The 16,377-nt window shown below is 35.7% G+C and overlaps 1 protein-coding gene across 2 annotated transcripts; it reads left to right on the top strand.

Moving 5' to 3' along the window:
- The first annotated feature begins 17 nt into the window (after positions 1–17).
- Positions 18–14,291, top strand: LOC110116656. 2 transcript variants are annotated; one of them, XM_020850325.2, is made up of 11 exons: positions 18–69; positions 221–628; positions 740–884; positions 5,964–6,132; positions 6,217–6,472; positions 8,114–8,202; positions 10,403–10,588; positions 10,689–10,774; positions 10,857–10,941; positions 11,033–11,207; positions 14,122–14,291. In XM_020850325.2, the coding sequence occupies exons 2-10, from the start codon at positions 406–408 to the stop codon at positions 11,165–11,167; spliced, it is 1,374 nt and encodes a 457-aa protein (XP_020705984.1). In that variant the 5' UTR covers positions 18–69; positions 221–405; the 3' UTR covers positions 11,168–11,207; positions 14,122–14,291. The 2 variants fall into 2 exon arrangements, with proteins under 2 accessions (XP_020705984.1, XP_028552473.1); XM_028696640.1 differs by lacking the exon at positions 14,122–14,291 and having other exon boundaries at positions 11,033–11,439.
- Positions 14,292–16,377: the final 2,086 nt, after the last annotated feature.

Here is a 16,377-nt window from a genome sequence, read left to right as displayed (position 1 = left end):
TCCTGTTGGATCGGAAGTTACGACATTTTTTTGATCTGAAGCAACAACTGGAGCTCGCTTGCTGTGAAGGTAACTTTCTCCCTTTCGCGCGCTTCTTCGGCCAAATCCCGTAAATCCGCCGAATCGGTTGATTTGAGAAATCCGGGATTTACCGCAAGAAGTGCTCTTTTTCCGTCAGCCGCGGATTCCATTTACCGTGAGATTTGGATTTGCATTTTAGGCCGTTTGGCTGGATTTCGCCCAAATCCGGCCTTAAATCTGGCTAAATCCGCATACCAAACATCCCCTTAGGTGATGGAGAGAGCATCGGATCTCCTACCAAATCGTGGTGGGAACCAATAGCTTCCTCCGCTCACTGGCGGGAGCAGAAGGTCTAATCGAGGGTTTGGTGCATCGGAGGCTTAGATGAGCGTTGCGATCGAGAGGGAAGAATGGATGCTGAGCCCCCTCATCTATGGCTTCCTTCTAGCCTGTTGTTTCTTGTCCGTGTTTCTCCATCCCTACTTCTCGCGAAGCGGCGGAGCCGCGAGGACGACGACTACTGCCTCCTCGCTCTTCGATGTCGGCCCCACGGCGCCGTTTCTACGTTTCCAGAGGAGCTTCTTGCTTCTCTACTCTCTTGCGTCGGGTAGGGCTTCGCATTCATGTATTTATTTATATAATGTGCGTTCATTGCGATGATAATTATGTTCTTTTTGTTTTTGGAGTTGAAATTCATTGGTAAATTAAACTTATGCAGTGATGGAGGGGCTTGAATCTGTTGTCGGGGAGTATGAGTTTGCGTACCATGGGATGAGTAGGGATCAGATGGTTTTGGTTGCATCTGCAGGAGTAGCTGTTTCACTCGTTTTTGGCACTTTTTTAGGCTTTCTTTCTGATATAATGTGAGTTTCTGATTCTTTTGTTTTCTTTTTGTAATTATGCTCGACGCCTAAACAATGAAATGAAAAAAAAAAAAAGAATTATGTGGCTTAATGTTTTATATACAACAGTTTCCTTGAGCTTTCTTACGGGGTTTTCTGTGTATTTGTACTCGATTTCTCTGCAGCCAAACTAATGTCTGGTGTTTTGATGAATGATCCATTAAAAAGTGGTGTTCGATTCTCACGCCGATCTATTTGATGAAGTTTTAAGCAGGGAATCCATACCAAGACAATAACTTGGAAATCTCTCTAGTTTACATTTATTGACTTCCCTAAACTGATATGTCAAAGACTTTGTGCTAAGTATGATGGCTTTTGGACAAGAAACAGCTAAAGGATCTCAAGCTTCACAAAAGGTGGTTGATGGATTTTCTAGTTATGAAGAGATGAATATTTTCCTCCAAAAAGTAGTATGATTTATGTTTTTTTTTTTTTTAATTTCATATATTGGCCTCAAACATTAGTTGATTTTGAATCATATCCATTCCCATATTCTTTAATTTATATCCCCTCCATCTAATGTCATTGTTAGATTTGTTTTGCTTGTTCCTCACAGTAGTTGTGTTGGACTAGATTGTGCACCCAATTTTTAGATATTCTTTGGGGTTCAAGTTCTTAATCCAATAGTTACTAGGGGAAGGAGATCACCATACATAAAAAATCTTTTGAAACTGAGAAACTTTCCATCCTAATCATTAATAAATATCCTCACATGGAGTTGATAAAGGGGACTTTTGTATGCCTCTACATTTAAGTTAACTATTTGGCCATCCCTCTCTTTTCTTATGTTCCTCTTATAAAGAATCCTCTCCACTTCCTCTTTTTTATTTTCTTGTTCTCTTTCCCTTAGAAAATGCATAGCTCCTTCCTTTCTTCATCCTCTCATCCTATGATTTCTAACTTGAGCATCCTAGTAGCCTCTCCTGGTAGTCCCAATGATGGTTCTATTGTAGGCTTCAGTGATTTAAAGGAAAATATCTACATGTGTTAAATATTATTACCTCGAGTATCAATTTGAAGTATCTATCAATTCAACCCTAGTCAAATATGGTCAAAGGCCATTCAACAGTGGTTAAATTTGTCAGCTTGAGTCACACCAATTTAGATCATGCTAGGGTTCTCCATTAAATCAAATGTGTAGTTATTGGTCCAAGACAAACTTAATTGAACTTGAAGAAGCCTACGTGTACTTGACAACACTCGATCAAAACTAATTAGATGGACTTATGCCCATAGTCTGGTTGAAAGGGTTGGTCTTTTTAAAGATGAACACAATTGACGTAAGCTTGAAAAAAAGCCCTATTTTACTTGTCCCTATGAAATTATTCCCTACTCTTCCAAAAGCCTCTATTCAGCCTTCCACACTAGTTCCATTATGTCTAGAAATCTTAACAAGTGATCGTTTTCCCTCTATAAGTACAAGGGAAGGGAACAATCATGGAAGAAGAGATGAGAGCTTGCAAGTGGAATTTGGGCCCATTATTGCCATAAATCTTAAGAAAAGGTGATTTGCCCTCTATAAGTACAAGGGAAGGGGGAAATTATGGAAGAAGAGAGGAGAGCTTGCAAGTGAAGATGGTTACATCATGCCAAAATATCACTATAATGAATGGGATTTGGTCCCATTATGGATAGAAGCTTAAGAAAAGACCATGTTCCATCTATAAATACAAGGGAAGGGGATAATCATGGAAGAATAGAGGAGAGCTTGCGAATGAAGATGGTTAAACATGGATTTAATGAACGAAGCTCGAGTATCTCTTGTTTTACGTTGTTTTGCTTTAGGAAGAATGGCAATAACTATACCCTTCACCTTCTTCTATTCACTAACCTATAGGCTTCTTGCAATGTAACTTCTTTCATCACCACCTAACATTTTTAACTTTGTCGAGCAGCACCCATTAACTTCATGCTTGGCATGTTGGGGAGATCTTAATCATTCAGGTGCCTTGTGCACCACCCATACATTTTTTTTTAGTATGGAGAGAGGTCCCCTCAATACTCCACTTTTTCTATACACTCATCTTGGATATGCTCATCATACTCTTTGTTGCTCTTTGCTAGATTTATTGAACTGCTGCAGAAATTTTTTGTGCTTTTAGTACTTAGAGAAAGCATCATTCTACGGATCCCACGGGGAAGTCTCATCAGATTTTTATGAGGTAGTGACTTGAACATTTTGCAATCAACGAAAGGCCCAAAACAAAATCATAAACAAACTAAGAAAACATAATAAAATTTTATAAATATCTTGCTAAATTTGATGTTGATGATAGACTCCTTCGCCGTTTATGTCTGTATAACAAAAAGTCAAGTTGATTAGGTCTAATAGGAACCTCACCAACTTATATGATGAATGAAATCGATGACACAACAAAATTGACTTTTGTGTTCATCATTCAAATGATGGGCCCCATCCATTTAGCTCAAATACCCCTCAAGTTAGAACAATGTTTAGATGATCTTTAGGATGCATTCCTCATTGGATTGTTCTAATATAGGATCTCATCGTCCATACAATCAATGCAAATTATCCCAATTATTATAGTGGGTAATACTAGAAAATTCTAAACTTCATTGGGGATCGTTCGGAGGACACATGATGTTATTTGAATTGCTGTTTAAATGCATCATATCATTAAGTTGTATTTGAACATAAATAGTTAAGGTAAGGCTAATGATGATATGTATTTCTACATTAATGTCAGTCGTATTTTACGGGCATAAATTTTAACTTGTGATACTATCCTGTTTTGGAGTTAAAGAAAATAGGCAAAAAGGCATCATATCGTGCATTAATGAATATCTATGCACTTTGTTGCGATTGATAGGTTATGTCATAAATAGTTTATGCTATGCTACAGCACTAGGGTTATTTAAAATGCTTTTTGTAAACAATCATGTTTGGTTTGCTAAAAAGCTCGTGTTTGATTCATTGTTAAGCGTGTCGATATTGATTAGTAATTTTGAGTTCTTTTTCTTAACGAACCTAGCCTTGTTGATCGTATTCAACTTGTTGTTGGTTTGAAAAAATTAGGAATAAATAACTAAATATCTTTAAATTGTATATTATTAATTTATATTTTTTTCATTTTTATTAATTAGTTGGTAGATATGTAGAATGAGTATATTATGTTTGGCTCATTACTTATTTATTTTCATTTGTTTAAAATTGGTTCGTGTTTGGCCTGAAAGCTGAACACAAATGCAATATTCATATACACATTCAAACAATCGTCTGATACAAACATTTGAAAATTTGAATGAGCCGAACAAAAACACAAAACAAGCTTTCTTCTCATCTCATTTACACCTCTACATGTGGTTTCTTAAATACTCAGTGTTATTGTGTTATAGAAACTTCAAAAATTGGTTTGAATAGTGAAGGTATGAAGGTGGAAGAAAAAGAGGCGCTTGGCCATGGTGGTGATTCGTATTAAAACCGGTAGATTGATAGTCAGGCAAAACATGCAACTAAACAAGCTTAAATGTATCCTTCTAATTCGTGCAAAATTTTCCTGTTACTCCCACAATTAGAAGTTCCCTACAGATTTGGAAGAATTCTAAATTGAATAAACAATTCCAAGATTGAAACATGTCACACGTTGCATAGTATATGAAATTGTGATTTGGGTAAGAGAGACTTACGGAGATTACAGGAGACTAAATTTGACTTAGACCCTTGCTTTTGAACTATTCCTATACTGTGCTGCCTTGTTTTATATCTTCCAAATTGCATTGTTTAGCAGAAAGTTTTTCTCATATGTTCAGACATCTTTCTCCTCCATTCTTCCATCTTCTTGCTTGATTGAGATTTGAAAACTCAGTCAAATACGAACATTTAAAATTTGAATGAGCTGAACACAAATACAAAACAAGCTTTCTTAAGCTCATCTCGTTTACACCCCTACATTTGGCTGCTTAAATAGGCACTGTAATTGTGTTATAGAAACTTTTAAAATTAGTTTGAATAGTGAAGGTATGGAGGAAGAAAAAGAGGCGCTTGGCCATGATGATGGTTCTTACTAAACCCGGTAGATTGATAATTAGGCAAAAACCTGGTATTCAACAAGCTTAAATGTACCTTATTGATTCGTGCAAAGCTTTATTGTTACTCCCAAAGTAGAAGTGCCCTAGAGAATGGGAAGAATTCCAAATTGAACAAACAATTCCAAAATTGGAACATGTCACACATTGCATAATATATGAAACTGTGATGTGGGTAAGAAAAACTTACGGAGCTTGCAGGAGACTAAATTTGACTTTGACCCTTGCTTTCTAACTATTCCTATACTGTGTTGCCTTGTTTTATATCTTTCAATTTGCAATGTTTAGCAGAAAATTTTCTCATATGTTCAGACATCTTTCTCCTCCATCCTTCCATCTTCTTTTACTTGATTGAGATTAGAAAAACTCAATCAAATTCGAATACATGAAAATTTGAATGAGTCGAACAAACACAAAACAAGCTTTCTTAAGCTCATCTCACTTACACCCCTACATTCGACTGCTTAAATAGGCAGTGTAATTGTGTTATAGAAACTTTTAAATTTTATTTGAATAGTGAAGGTATGAAGGAGGAAGAGAAAAAGAGGCACTTGGCTATGATGATGATTCTTACTAAACCCCGTAGATTGATAATTAGGCAAAAATATGTAACTCAAGTTACTCAACAAGCTTAAATGTACCCTATTGATTTGTGCAAAGCTTTCTTGTTACTGCCACAGGTAAAAGTGCCCTAGAGAATGGGAAGAATTTCAAATTGAACTGACAATTCCAAAATTGCAACATATCACTCGTTGCAAAATATATGAAATTGTGATGTGGGTCAGAGAGACTTGTGGAGATTACAGGACACTTAATTTAACTTAGACCCCTTCTTCTAATTATTCATATCATGTGCTGCCTTGTTTTCTATCTTCCAAATTTCATTTGTTTAGCAAAAATGTTTTCTCATATGTTGAGACATGTTTCTTCTCCATTCTTCCATTGCTTGATTGAACTTAGAAAACTCAGTAACAAAAATTATTGTAATTTTAGAGGCCCAAGAAAATTTTGCATCTTATTTTGCTTCTTCCATCTTCTGGTGGGCGTCTTAAAGAGTGTGACGTGGCAGCAAAGTATGTTAATGTCAACTCTATTCATGGGAATTGCTTCTACTGTTTATTCATTTTGTTTTGAGACATGGATGGTAGCTGAACATGAAAAGGTTCGTGTTGAGTTATGATGCTTCAGTTACTCTAGCATTACTCTTTTGAAAGATTCTATGACGTCCTTATTCTTTGCTTGGCAGCAAGGTCATAGAAGAGATCTGCTGAGTGATACCTTCTGGTTGATGACCTTATTTGAATCTTCATCTCTCCTCGGTAGTCAAGCGCTTGCAAACCTTTTAACCAAGGATCTCAAAAAAGGATTTCTTTTGGCATCTGCACCCGCAGCCCTTTTGGCCATCATTAGCATCATTTGTATAAGGAAAGAATGGGATGGAAATAACCAAAAAGCTACTGTTGAAAGTTATCAGAAATCATTTGCAGGGCACATTATTGCAGGTAAGATAATCAAATGCAGATGGCAAGCTGTATTTTTGTTTAAAGTAGGCAAGTTTTTCTAGTTAATGGAATGGTTGACGAATGGTGATTTTGTCATGTTCTGTTTGGCTTCCTCTTTTAACGTGTAGATATACCAGATTGAAGACTGTAGATAGGGAGAAAAAGCTATGATGAAAACCTAGTTGGATAAAATATCCATCAACAATAGTTTTCTATACAATTCTAATATTATAAAATGAGGAAAAGTTACGTACATAAGTTGTCATAAATTGAAACAAGATTTAGAAAAGATTTTGTTTATATATTAATAATGATTCCATTGAATAGTATCCACCAAAACAAGCCTACCAATCAGCCTCTTTCTTTTTTAATTGGTGTAAAAGTCTAATTAAACATTAGTTTGATTTGCCGCAATCTTTCTATTCTTATAGGAGCATCATTTCATGCATATGTTATAGGGGATGTTTGGTTCGATAGTATGCAGCCTGCTGCTGTCTTGATTACAATATTATTCAGATGATTATGTAATTAGTGTGGTTGATTCAATGTCGATGTAATGTTATGTAGAAAAGTTGATTATGCTTATTAAAATTTTTTTGTCGTCATTTATTTTAGCTAATGATAACCTGACATCTAGTGTTGGCAGATTTAGCCCACTTTTAAATATCTTCAAAATGGACTTAGATATCTTGTATGAAATTGTTATTTAAAAATGTCAATGAGTCAAACCGTTGACATCATCTGCTAATAACATGAATAAGCAAAACTAATGTTTCTGTACCATACAGCCCTTTATTGTTATATGATTGCAACTTTCAACTTACTTCCATGTTCATGATGAAAATCGCTGAAAAATTTCCATGATGTCTCAGCATGTAATAAGTAACCAAAATTTACTTACATATTTGGATAGATCCTTATGAGCTCAAATTCCTGCTAATTAAAATGGTTCTACTGGGTCTGCGAAAGTGGAATTGTAAATGAACATTTTGGTCTTAATATGGCTTAAAGTTAATCCTGGCAACAGAGGGCAAGTTTTTTTTACTTTTGGAAAAAATTATCTTCTCGTAATTGAATGTCTCAAGGCCAAGTCCTGGCTACTGTTATTCAGGTCCTACTCTTGGAACTTGAGGCAAGACAGCTTAATGGTCGCACTTATGTTCTAACTGATTTTCCAAGTGTTATAAGTTTTGTTGCATTAAATTTTTGTTTGTTGATAAACCACATTGATTTCGATAAATAAATCTTTTTCTCATTGCCAAACTTGCTTCGCCCTTCTTTGATGTTACTATTTTTGATGCGGTTGAATTTCTTTTGAAATCTAAGTTTCTTTCCAAGATGAATGCCAACCCATTTTGAAATTGTATTGAAATTTTTGAAAACTGGATCTTTACAGCTGAATAGGAAAAATAGATGATATAGTTTTGAGATATTTTCGCTCTGTCAAAATATAATTTTGTTTGGATACTACCTACTTCCATTATATATGTATATGCAATTGTTTGAATGTATAGTTCTCGCTGTTGTATTTTGTTCTGGTGTCGTTATGGGAGAAAATATGTTTATTGGGTATGCGTGCAACTGAAACTCTGATGCCACGTCTGTTCTGTTTCTTCACATGAGATTTTCCCTGCTTGACAGATAAAAGCATATGGATGCTTGGATGGGCTCAAGCAAGTGTCCATTTTTCCTTATCTGTCTTTTGGATTCTTTGGGCACCAACCATAGTGGTATGGTTAACATTACTTCACTATTGAACGTCTTCTTCTTTAATATCTTTATACTGTAGCAGTATTTGGGTCCATTGCCTAAATTTTCTATACTTTACGGACATAGCAGAACTCTTGTTAAACTGATGAAATTATTAATATTCTGTGTATCTTTTAATTGTGAAGTGCTTGTCTGCTTGAATATTACACGAGCTTGGTACGTCAAATTAGAGTAATGAGGTAGTCCAATGACTGCACTATCATTGCCAATGCCAGTTTTGCATTGGTCTGCCAATAAGTATATACCTAGATATATAGCACGTGCCATGTGATACTGGTCATTCACGGAAACTGTGACCATTTATCAATTCAAAGAGCGGTTCTTTGTGATTCATGACTGGCTGTTACAAGTTTAGCAGCTTTTGGGAAGATTGTAGCGTAGAAATTATTTTGTTCAGACGCTGAACACGGTACAGAGATAAATCAGAATGCGCCATGTCACTCCCTGCTCGGTACCGCGGCTCGGTACTGTTGATGTGGTGCATTCTGGTTGATCTGCAGACGGTGAACTGCGTTCGGCGTCCGCACAGAATAATTTCCCGATTTTAGTGACAGCCAATATCATCTCCATTTCTTTCTGATGCAGACATCGGCACGAAGATCTGGCGCATCTATCACAGGAGACGTCGTAAATCGACGGCTCTAATTTAAGTTGTCATTTATGAATTATTTTCTGCATTTTAGTTTCTATTTTATGTTATTTTCTCTTTTACCCCTAGGTTAATTTATTTGAGTGTTGTGGCCCAAGGGGCATATTTGTAATTTTCTATTTTCTCATGTTATGGCCTATAAATAAGGACCTTTAGCTATTGTAATGGATGGTTAATGAATATGAAAATTTTGTGTTTTTCCACACTTGTGTTCTTTTTGAGAGAGGATGAGAGTGAGATTCCTATTGGAAGGAATCGGAGTTGTCACCAGCCGCAGGATGGGTCCGGGCTCGTGATTTGAAGTCCCTTGGAGAAGGGCAATCGGATCACCCGTCGGTCTTCGGAAGAGTCCAAGGCTCGCGTTTTTTTTTTTATATCCTCTATTGTTTGTTTCGATCTTTGTTTTTGTTCTCTCTCTTCTTTAATTTTTTTTTTCTCATCGTCTTCCTCCTCCCCATCTTCGTTTGGCCACCGGATTCACCTCCACCCGAAATCCTTCATACCCTCTCCACCTCATGGCTAATTGAAACTTTCCTAATCCCAAAACCTAAATTAGGAAGACCAAATTTGAAATTCAAATTTCGAATTTCAAATTCTTTCCATTTTTAGAATTCCAAAATAGGAAAGTTAATTATGACATCCATCTAATTCAAAATAGATTGGTTTCGATATTAATTTTCCTAAATCATAATCTTTGTTTGGAAAACCCCTTTGGAAAACCTTGATTGTTCAATGAAATTTGAATTTTGAAATCTTTCCAAATTTAGAACTCTATTTTGGAAAGTTTTCAAGTCAAATCCACTTTAATCTCTAATTGGATTGGATTTAAAATTCCCCATTCATACCTTCCATATTTAGCCCCTTGTGTTTTAGGAAAGGATTTGAAGTCAAATTCAAAATAATTTGAATTTCAAATGCTTTCTATTTATGCTTAAGCCTTGAAGGAAATATCCCTCCATCACCTTAAATCTGAGATTAATTGATGTGGACATCGACCAGAGGTTCAGACATGTGTATCGCCGTAGACAGCGCAGATCGACGGCCACGATTCAGAGTTTATATTTTTAGTTATTCATGTATTTCTTTTATGCATTTTCTTTTATTTCTTAGAATTTCCTATTGTACCCTTAGTATGAGTTCGGCGTCCGCACAGAATAATTTCCCGATTTTAGTGACAACCAATATCATCTCCATTTCTTTCTCTCTATTGTACTTACCTAGGGTGAGGCCATCTTAACCTTATACTAATGCAGCCAGTTCATGACATGACAGAAATAAATAGATCATTATCATCATTATGGTGAGGCTTACCCCAACCATTTTTGGTATGTATAAAACTACTAGTTTATTAGAGGAGTTAATATGACACCTTCCTTTTGACCTATTGAGATTTGCAGAATGATTGGTCTTGCATCCTCCCTGACTTCCCTTCGTATAAAGATACATGCATTTATGCATCTGCACATCTTCATGACATTTCTACCAGCTATGATCACTCGATTTTATTTCAGGAAGATGGGAGGGAAGTGCAGTTATCGCACATATATCCTTGTTTTCTTGGTTCAAGGATGCTTGGAAGCACGGCCTTTCCATGGTTTTCTGGTACTTCAGCTTTGCATAATGAAGATCACAATCATTTAATAGCTGCATTTGTTATTGCGGGACTGGTTTTGTCAATCATTGCTTATGATTATCAGGCAATACTCTGAGAAATAACAAAATGTTAATTATCATTTCCCCAATTTTAGGTCTATAATCCAATAATTGCAAATAATATCATAATTTCTTCCTTCACAGGATATTGGAGTTCTGGTTGTCTTGTTCTGCATCTTTCATGCTTGCATTGGCTTGATTTCACCTTCTCTAGCTAAGTTGAGAACAATGTAAGTCTTATTTCATATGTAAATGCTTCATGTCTTCCTTTTTAAAGCCTAGATGTGATTGCTTCTTCTACTGTCTTATCAGGTATGTTCCCGACGAGCTGCGCGGAGGCATGATCAGTGCATCTCTAGTACCGGCAAATGCAGCATTTTTATTTGTGCTGATTATTGTCAGTATCTTGCTTTATAGTTTTCATAAGTGTTCATTTTACCACCGACGCTATTGCTACATGCTTATGAAAATGTGTGCGCTGTTTATAGGGGGGTTATTATCGGAGACTCGACAATGCTGCTATCATGGCCCTGGCTGCAGTTGGCTTATTGAGTGCTGCGGGTTGTCTCCATGTATTGAGATGGTGGAGAAAGCATCTTCGTCAAAACTGGCATGAACTATAGGGATGGTTATTCTCATTGCTCATATCTGAGGTGCCAATAAGTGAGCAATCCTCTTTTTACCCCTTTTGGTTATCTCCTCTACGCTATCTTGCAGTTGTTAATAGGCCCATTTGTATAAATATAGTATGATTTTGGAGTTCCATTGGCATATTTGCTATTTTATGTTTTAATGACTGAAAGCTATAACTACTGTGATGCGGACATCGGCACGAAGATTTGGCGCATCTATCAAAGGAGGCGTCGTAAATCGACGGCTCTAATTTAAATTGTCATTTATGAGTTATGTTATGAATTTTAGCTCTTATTTTATCCTATTTCCTGTTTTACCCCTAGCATAGTTTATTTGAGTGTTGTGGCCCAAGGGGCAATTGTGTAATTTTGATTTAATCATGTTGTGGCCTATATATAGGGCCTTAAGCTATTGTAAAAGAGATGAAGAATTGATATTAAAAATGTGTCCACACTTGTGTTCTTGTGAGAGATCGTTAGTGAGATTTCTATGGAGAGGAATCGAAGTTTTCATCAGCCGCAGGATGGGTCCGGGCTCGTGACGTGAAGTCCCTTGGAGAAGGGCAAAGCATCACCCGTCAGTCTTCGGAAGAGTCCAAGGTTCGCGGTTCTCATTTTCTCTCTTTCGTTTACCTTCTATCTTTCGTTTTATCTTTGTTTTGATTTCTTCCTTTTTATCTCTCCCCGTCGTCGTTTTCATTTTCTTCCTCCATCAACCTCACGGGCCAAACATCCATACCAAGCTCCACAAATTTTCCACCACAAGCCAACGACCCCTCCTCTTTCCCCAAAGCCCCCACGGCCCAATTGCCCCAAGCCCTTTGCCACCGGCCAAGACCACAACCGCCGGCCCCCTCATCTTCCTAGCCGCTGACCACTCCCCTCCTTTTCCCCCATCCAATTTTATTTCCTGTTTTAGATTAAATTGAATGTGGGAAAGTTTTGAAATTCAAAATTAATCATTGCGAATTTTCAAAATCTTTCCTAATTTAAATAGTCTATTTTAGGAAAGTTTCTTAATTAACTCAATTTGAATTTCAAATTCAAATTGAGTTTAATTGAGCCCTCTACCATCTCATAAATCTCCTCTTTGGGCATGAATTAATTAAGGGATAATTCCGGAAATTCAAATTTCGTTGAATTTGAATTTCAAAATTATTTCCTAAAATAATTCTCCTATTTTGGGAAAGTTTTTATTTTAATCTAATTTGAAATTGAAATTCAAATTGGATCACAAATAATACTTTCCAAAATCTTATACCTATTTTAAAGAGCCTTATTTATTTTAATTAAACTCCCTCTTGGCTTATCCCTGCCGCTGGCCACCCTATTTAGTCAATTAGGATTTATTTCCTAGTTGACTCTTATTTCCCTTTGCAATTAACTAAAATCATTCCCCACCCACCCAGCTGTTACTTCTTAAATCAAATAATTGATTTAGGAAAACAATTCCCCTTTTTTTTCTTTTTCTCTCACCCGCCCCCTCTCATTCATTAACTCCAGCTCTTTGGGAAAGAATTCCCAAATCTGAGAATTCCCAAAAATCTCAAGGAATTATAGCACAATTTAATTCCTATCCCTCCACATGAAACTGAGCCATTAATTCCTTCCATAGGCTGAGAGTGGAATTAGGAAATTCTGGTCACAATCAGCCGCCTCCTCCTTAATTGTGTTGCTTGGTATTTACTCAGTTTTATTTCCTAGTTTATTGCCCAAATCAGTTCACTGATTTTGGGAATTGAAATCCATCAAATCTCTGTCATCCTGCCGTTCCATTCCTCTCCAAATTGCTCCAGGTTTTGAATAAAAACCTGAAGAATATTTTCAGATTTTGTGAGACATTTGGAGTTTGTCCATCTTCCATAGCAAAGCGATTTCCATTCTACATCATACTGGGATTTAATTTTAGGACAGGCCTCATCTACATCATTGTTTTGTCCATTTTCCTTGTGGTTTACATTTGTCCAACTATACAATACCCTTAGTGGTGGAAGCTATATGGTGGGTGAGGTTGGATGGTAGGATTATGAATCTTAAGCCATTCTTGTGCCTTGGTATTAAGTTTCGGCGTCGTTTGGATCATTTTACGTTAGTATTTTTTTAAAGCACATATTTAGTCTATTTTTTTTGTATGGCATTTTTTATTTAATTTAATTTTTTAAATCTGAATAGACACCACCCGCCGCTGCCTACCACTTACCATTATCGTCACTAGCTTCTATCACGGCTCGCAATCACCGCCATATATTATAGGAAAATTTATGTACATACGACTTATAACATCCTATTTACATATCTAACAACCAAAACTTTAATATTACATATATACTATCCTATAATATTTTAATATCAAATATGTCACTATTATTTCCTTCCTACCACTCATATACTTCATTTCTATCTCTCATATTTGATATAAAAATAAATTATGAGTGGTATGTATGTAATATTAAAATTTTAGATGTTAAATATGTAAATAGAATAGTATAGAGTGGTATGTATGTAAATCTCCCATTATTATATTCAATAAAAAAGAAATCAATACTTAGTATACTAAACTTATTTTTATTTAATGTTAAAACATAAAGAATAAACAAAAATAAAAGTGAAAACTGATCCCAAATGACCCCCTAAATAAATGAATTCAGTATCTAACTGAAATAACATGGTAATTGCAAGCTGCAATGTTGTAAGTTTGCCTGATAAAGCTCTTTGACGGCTTCAGTCTTTTTACCTCCATCAAAGCCCTAGCTGGAGACTTACATAAAAGAACAGAGCTAATGGAGGAAAGCAAGAACATGTACAGTTCTAGGCGGTTCCTTTAGTGGCACGATATTTTCTTTTAGTTCTTTTTTCGTTCTTCAAATCTATAGTATTTTCATTTCTCTCCTTAATTGTCTTTGATTTCTCATGCATCTTTGCTAATTGCAACTTTGAATTTGCAGATGCATCGGATATCAATCTCTCGGAGGACTGAGTTTTCCCAATGGTTTTTTTTTTTTTTTAAGTTAATGCTCGCCTGCTGACTTTCTGTTGCAAAATTTTTCAGTGCTTTGTTTGAGACAGTTTTTTTAGTACTTTTTAGTATAGTTTTTTTTAATAGTAAAAAATAGTGATCAAAAGCTGCTCCAAACAAAGCCTTATATAAGTATTTATTGGTAGAGAAAGCAAACAAGCTATGGAATGTTGATTTTTTTTTTCAAAATAATTAGGTTGATCTTATTTATTTTGTATGCACACAATAGTTGTGATTATCTGTTTTTGAATATTATTGAAATATCATTTCAAGATTAGTTAATTTTTTAGAATTTCAATATAATTATTTTAATCACAAATAGTTTATTATAACCAATATTTATAGGCATCCATTGCTTTCAAAATTTTAGTATGGACTTCAATAATATATTATTATATATAAACTATAGGAGTTCAAAAGCTTTCGGGTCAGCCTGAAATTTAATCCGATAACTTCATTCAAATTTTAATTTGTAATGGAGCTGATTTGAATCCTGCCCATTAAGTGGAACAATTATTAGGTCCGGTGACTGGACGTAGCTCTACGTTTGATCACTACTGAGTTACCCAGTATTTGCTCGGTATTGCTTGGCAATAACAAAAAATACCGCTTTGTGAAGACCAATATCGAGTAATACGAGCAGTACTGAGTGATACTGAGTTTTTCTAGAAAAAACTCGGTATTGCTTGTGTTGCTCGGTATTTGTCTTCACATAATGGTATTTCTCGTTATTGTCGAGCAAAATCGATAAATACGTGGTTTTGTGCTTGCTACGTGGCGCGATTTAGTGCTGGCCGAACGTAGCTCTACGTCCTTTTATCGGACCAAATAAAATTTCCATTAAGTGGCTAGTAAAAATCGAGAGCAATTGATCAGCATTGGGACAAAAAATCTATGAAATTTTTAAATAAATTGAAAAAAATTACTCTAAATTATAAAATATTGAATTTGATATGTGATATTTTTTAATTGATATAAAATAAATGTAATGTATTTGGAATATTTTAAAATTTTTTATTGAAGTTTTACTACTTTCATTTTTAATTGTAAAATCAATATTTTATTTGACTATTATTTTTTTATACTTATAAAAAAAATTTTGAAATAGAAAGTTACTTTTTTAATCATTTTTAAGAAGTTTTTTTTTTTCTATGATAATTTTATAATTATTTTTATAAAATGTTCCTGTCATCTTAAACAAAATGTGAGTGTAAGAAAGATTAGTTATTGTGGGCTCCGAAAATTTCCATTTTGGGGGTGTGATCCCAGGGAAATTTTCAGATGGCAGATTGGGTTTGAGATAAGACACTACCCAGAGATTTCGCCCTCATTTAGTGAGGACTTTTTGATCTGAGTTCTGGTTTCCTATAGGCGCAAGCCCCTATGGTTAATTACCCCTCCTGATAATAGGAGAGAACTTTCGATTAAGGCTAGTCGTTCAAGCGTTCACATAGGTTATGAACTTATTGTATAATAGCAATAACTTAGGGTTTAAATTTTGGATTTGAATTTTAAAATTTGAAATTTAGAGTTCATCACCATAAACTTAAAAATAGTGGTGGGGGGAATGAAGACGAGCCCGATCAAGATCCCATGGTTCTGTCGTCCTGGGCTGTCATGTTCCCTGGTCTACTTAGTCAGAGGAGGTAGTCGACCCAACCTGACAGAAGGCACCTTGTCTGCAACCATGGGTTGCTTCGTCCAAGAATACCTTGTAGACCTGGGTTGGTATTTGTCTAAGTGGATATATCTGAATCCACCTTAGCTAACATAAGGCTTTATGCCTATTGGATATACCCTATAATCCATCGCTCAAGGGTTTGACGCCTTTAGGGAACATACGGGCTTTGGTCGTGATCGTAATATAATGGTGCCATTTTGCGGCAAAACCACCCGATCAGAGGGCACGTGCCACGTCCCTGTTGGCAAGAGACTGTTTGAGGATGAACCTTAGTGATACACCCGACATGCATTTGCTCTTTGTTAGCTGAGGTTAATTTCAGATTTATCACCCCCGACAAACGGTTGCGGGAGGTGGATGATTTTTAGTTTTGAGTTTTTAGATGATTGATTTTATTTCAAGAATTTGGACTTTTGTTTGATTTGAGATTAAACATTTGAAATTTGAAATTTGACCCCTCTGGTTGAGATTTTCAGTCAACACGGCCATCTTCGGGGTGATTAT

Source organism: Dendrobium catenatum, unplaced genomic scaffold (assembly GCF_001605985.2).
Source record: "Dendrobium catenatum unplaced genomic scaffold, ASM160598v2 fragScaff_scaffold_793, whole genome shotgun sequence".
Lineage (NCBI taxonomy): Eukaryota > Viridiplantae > Streptophyta > Magnoliopsida > Asparagales > Orchidaceae > Dendrobium > Dendrobium catenatum.
Note: the sequence above shows the minus strand (reverse complement) of the source record. Positions and strands in the feature narration are given on the sequence as shown.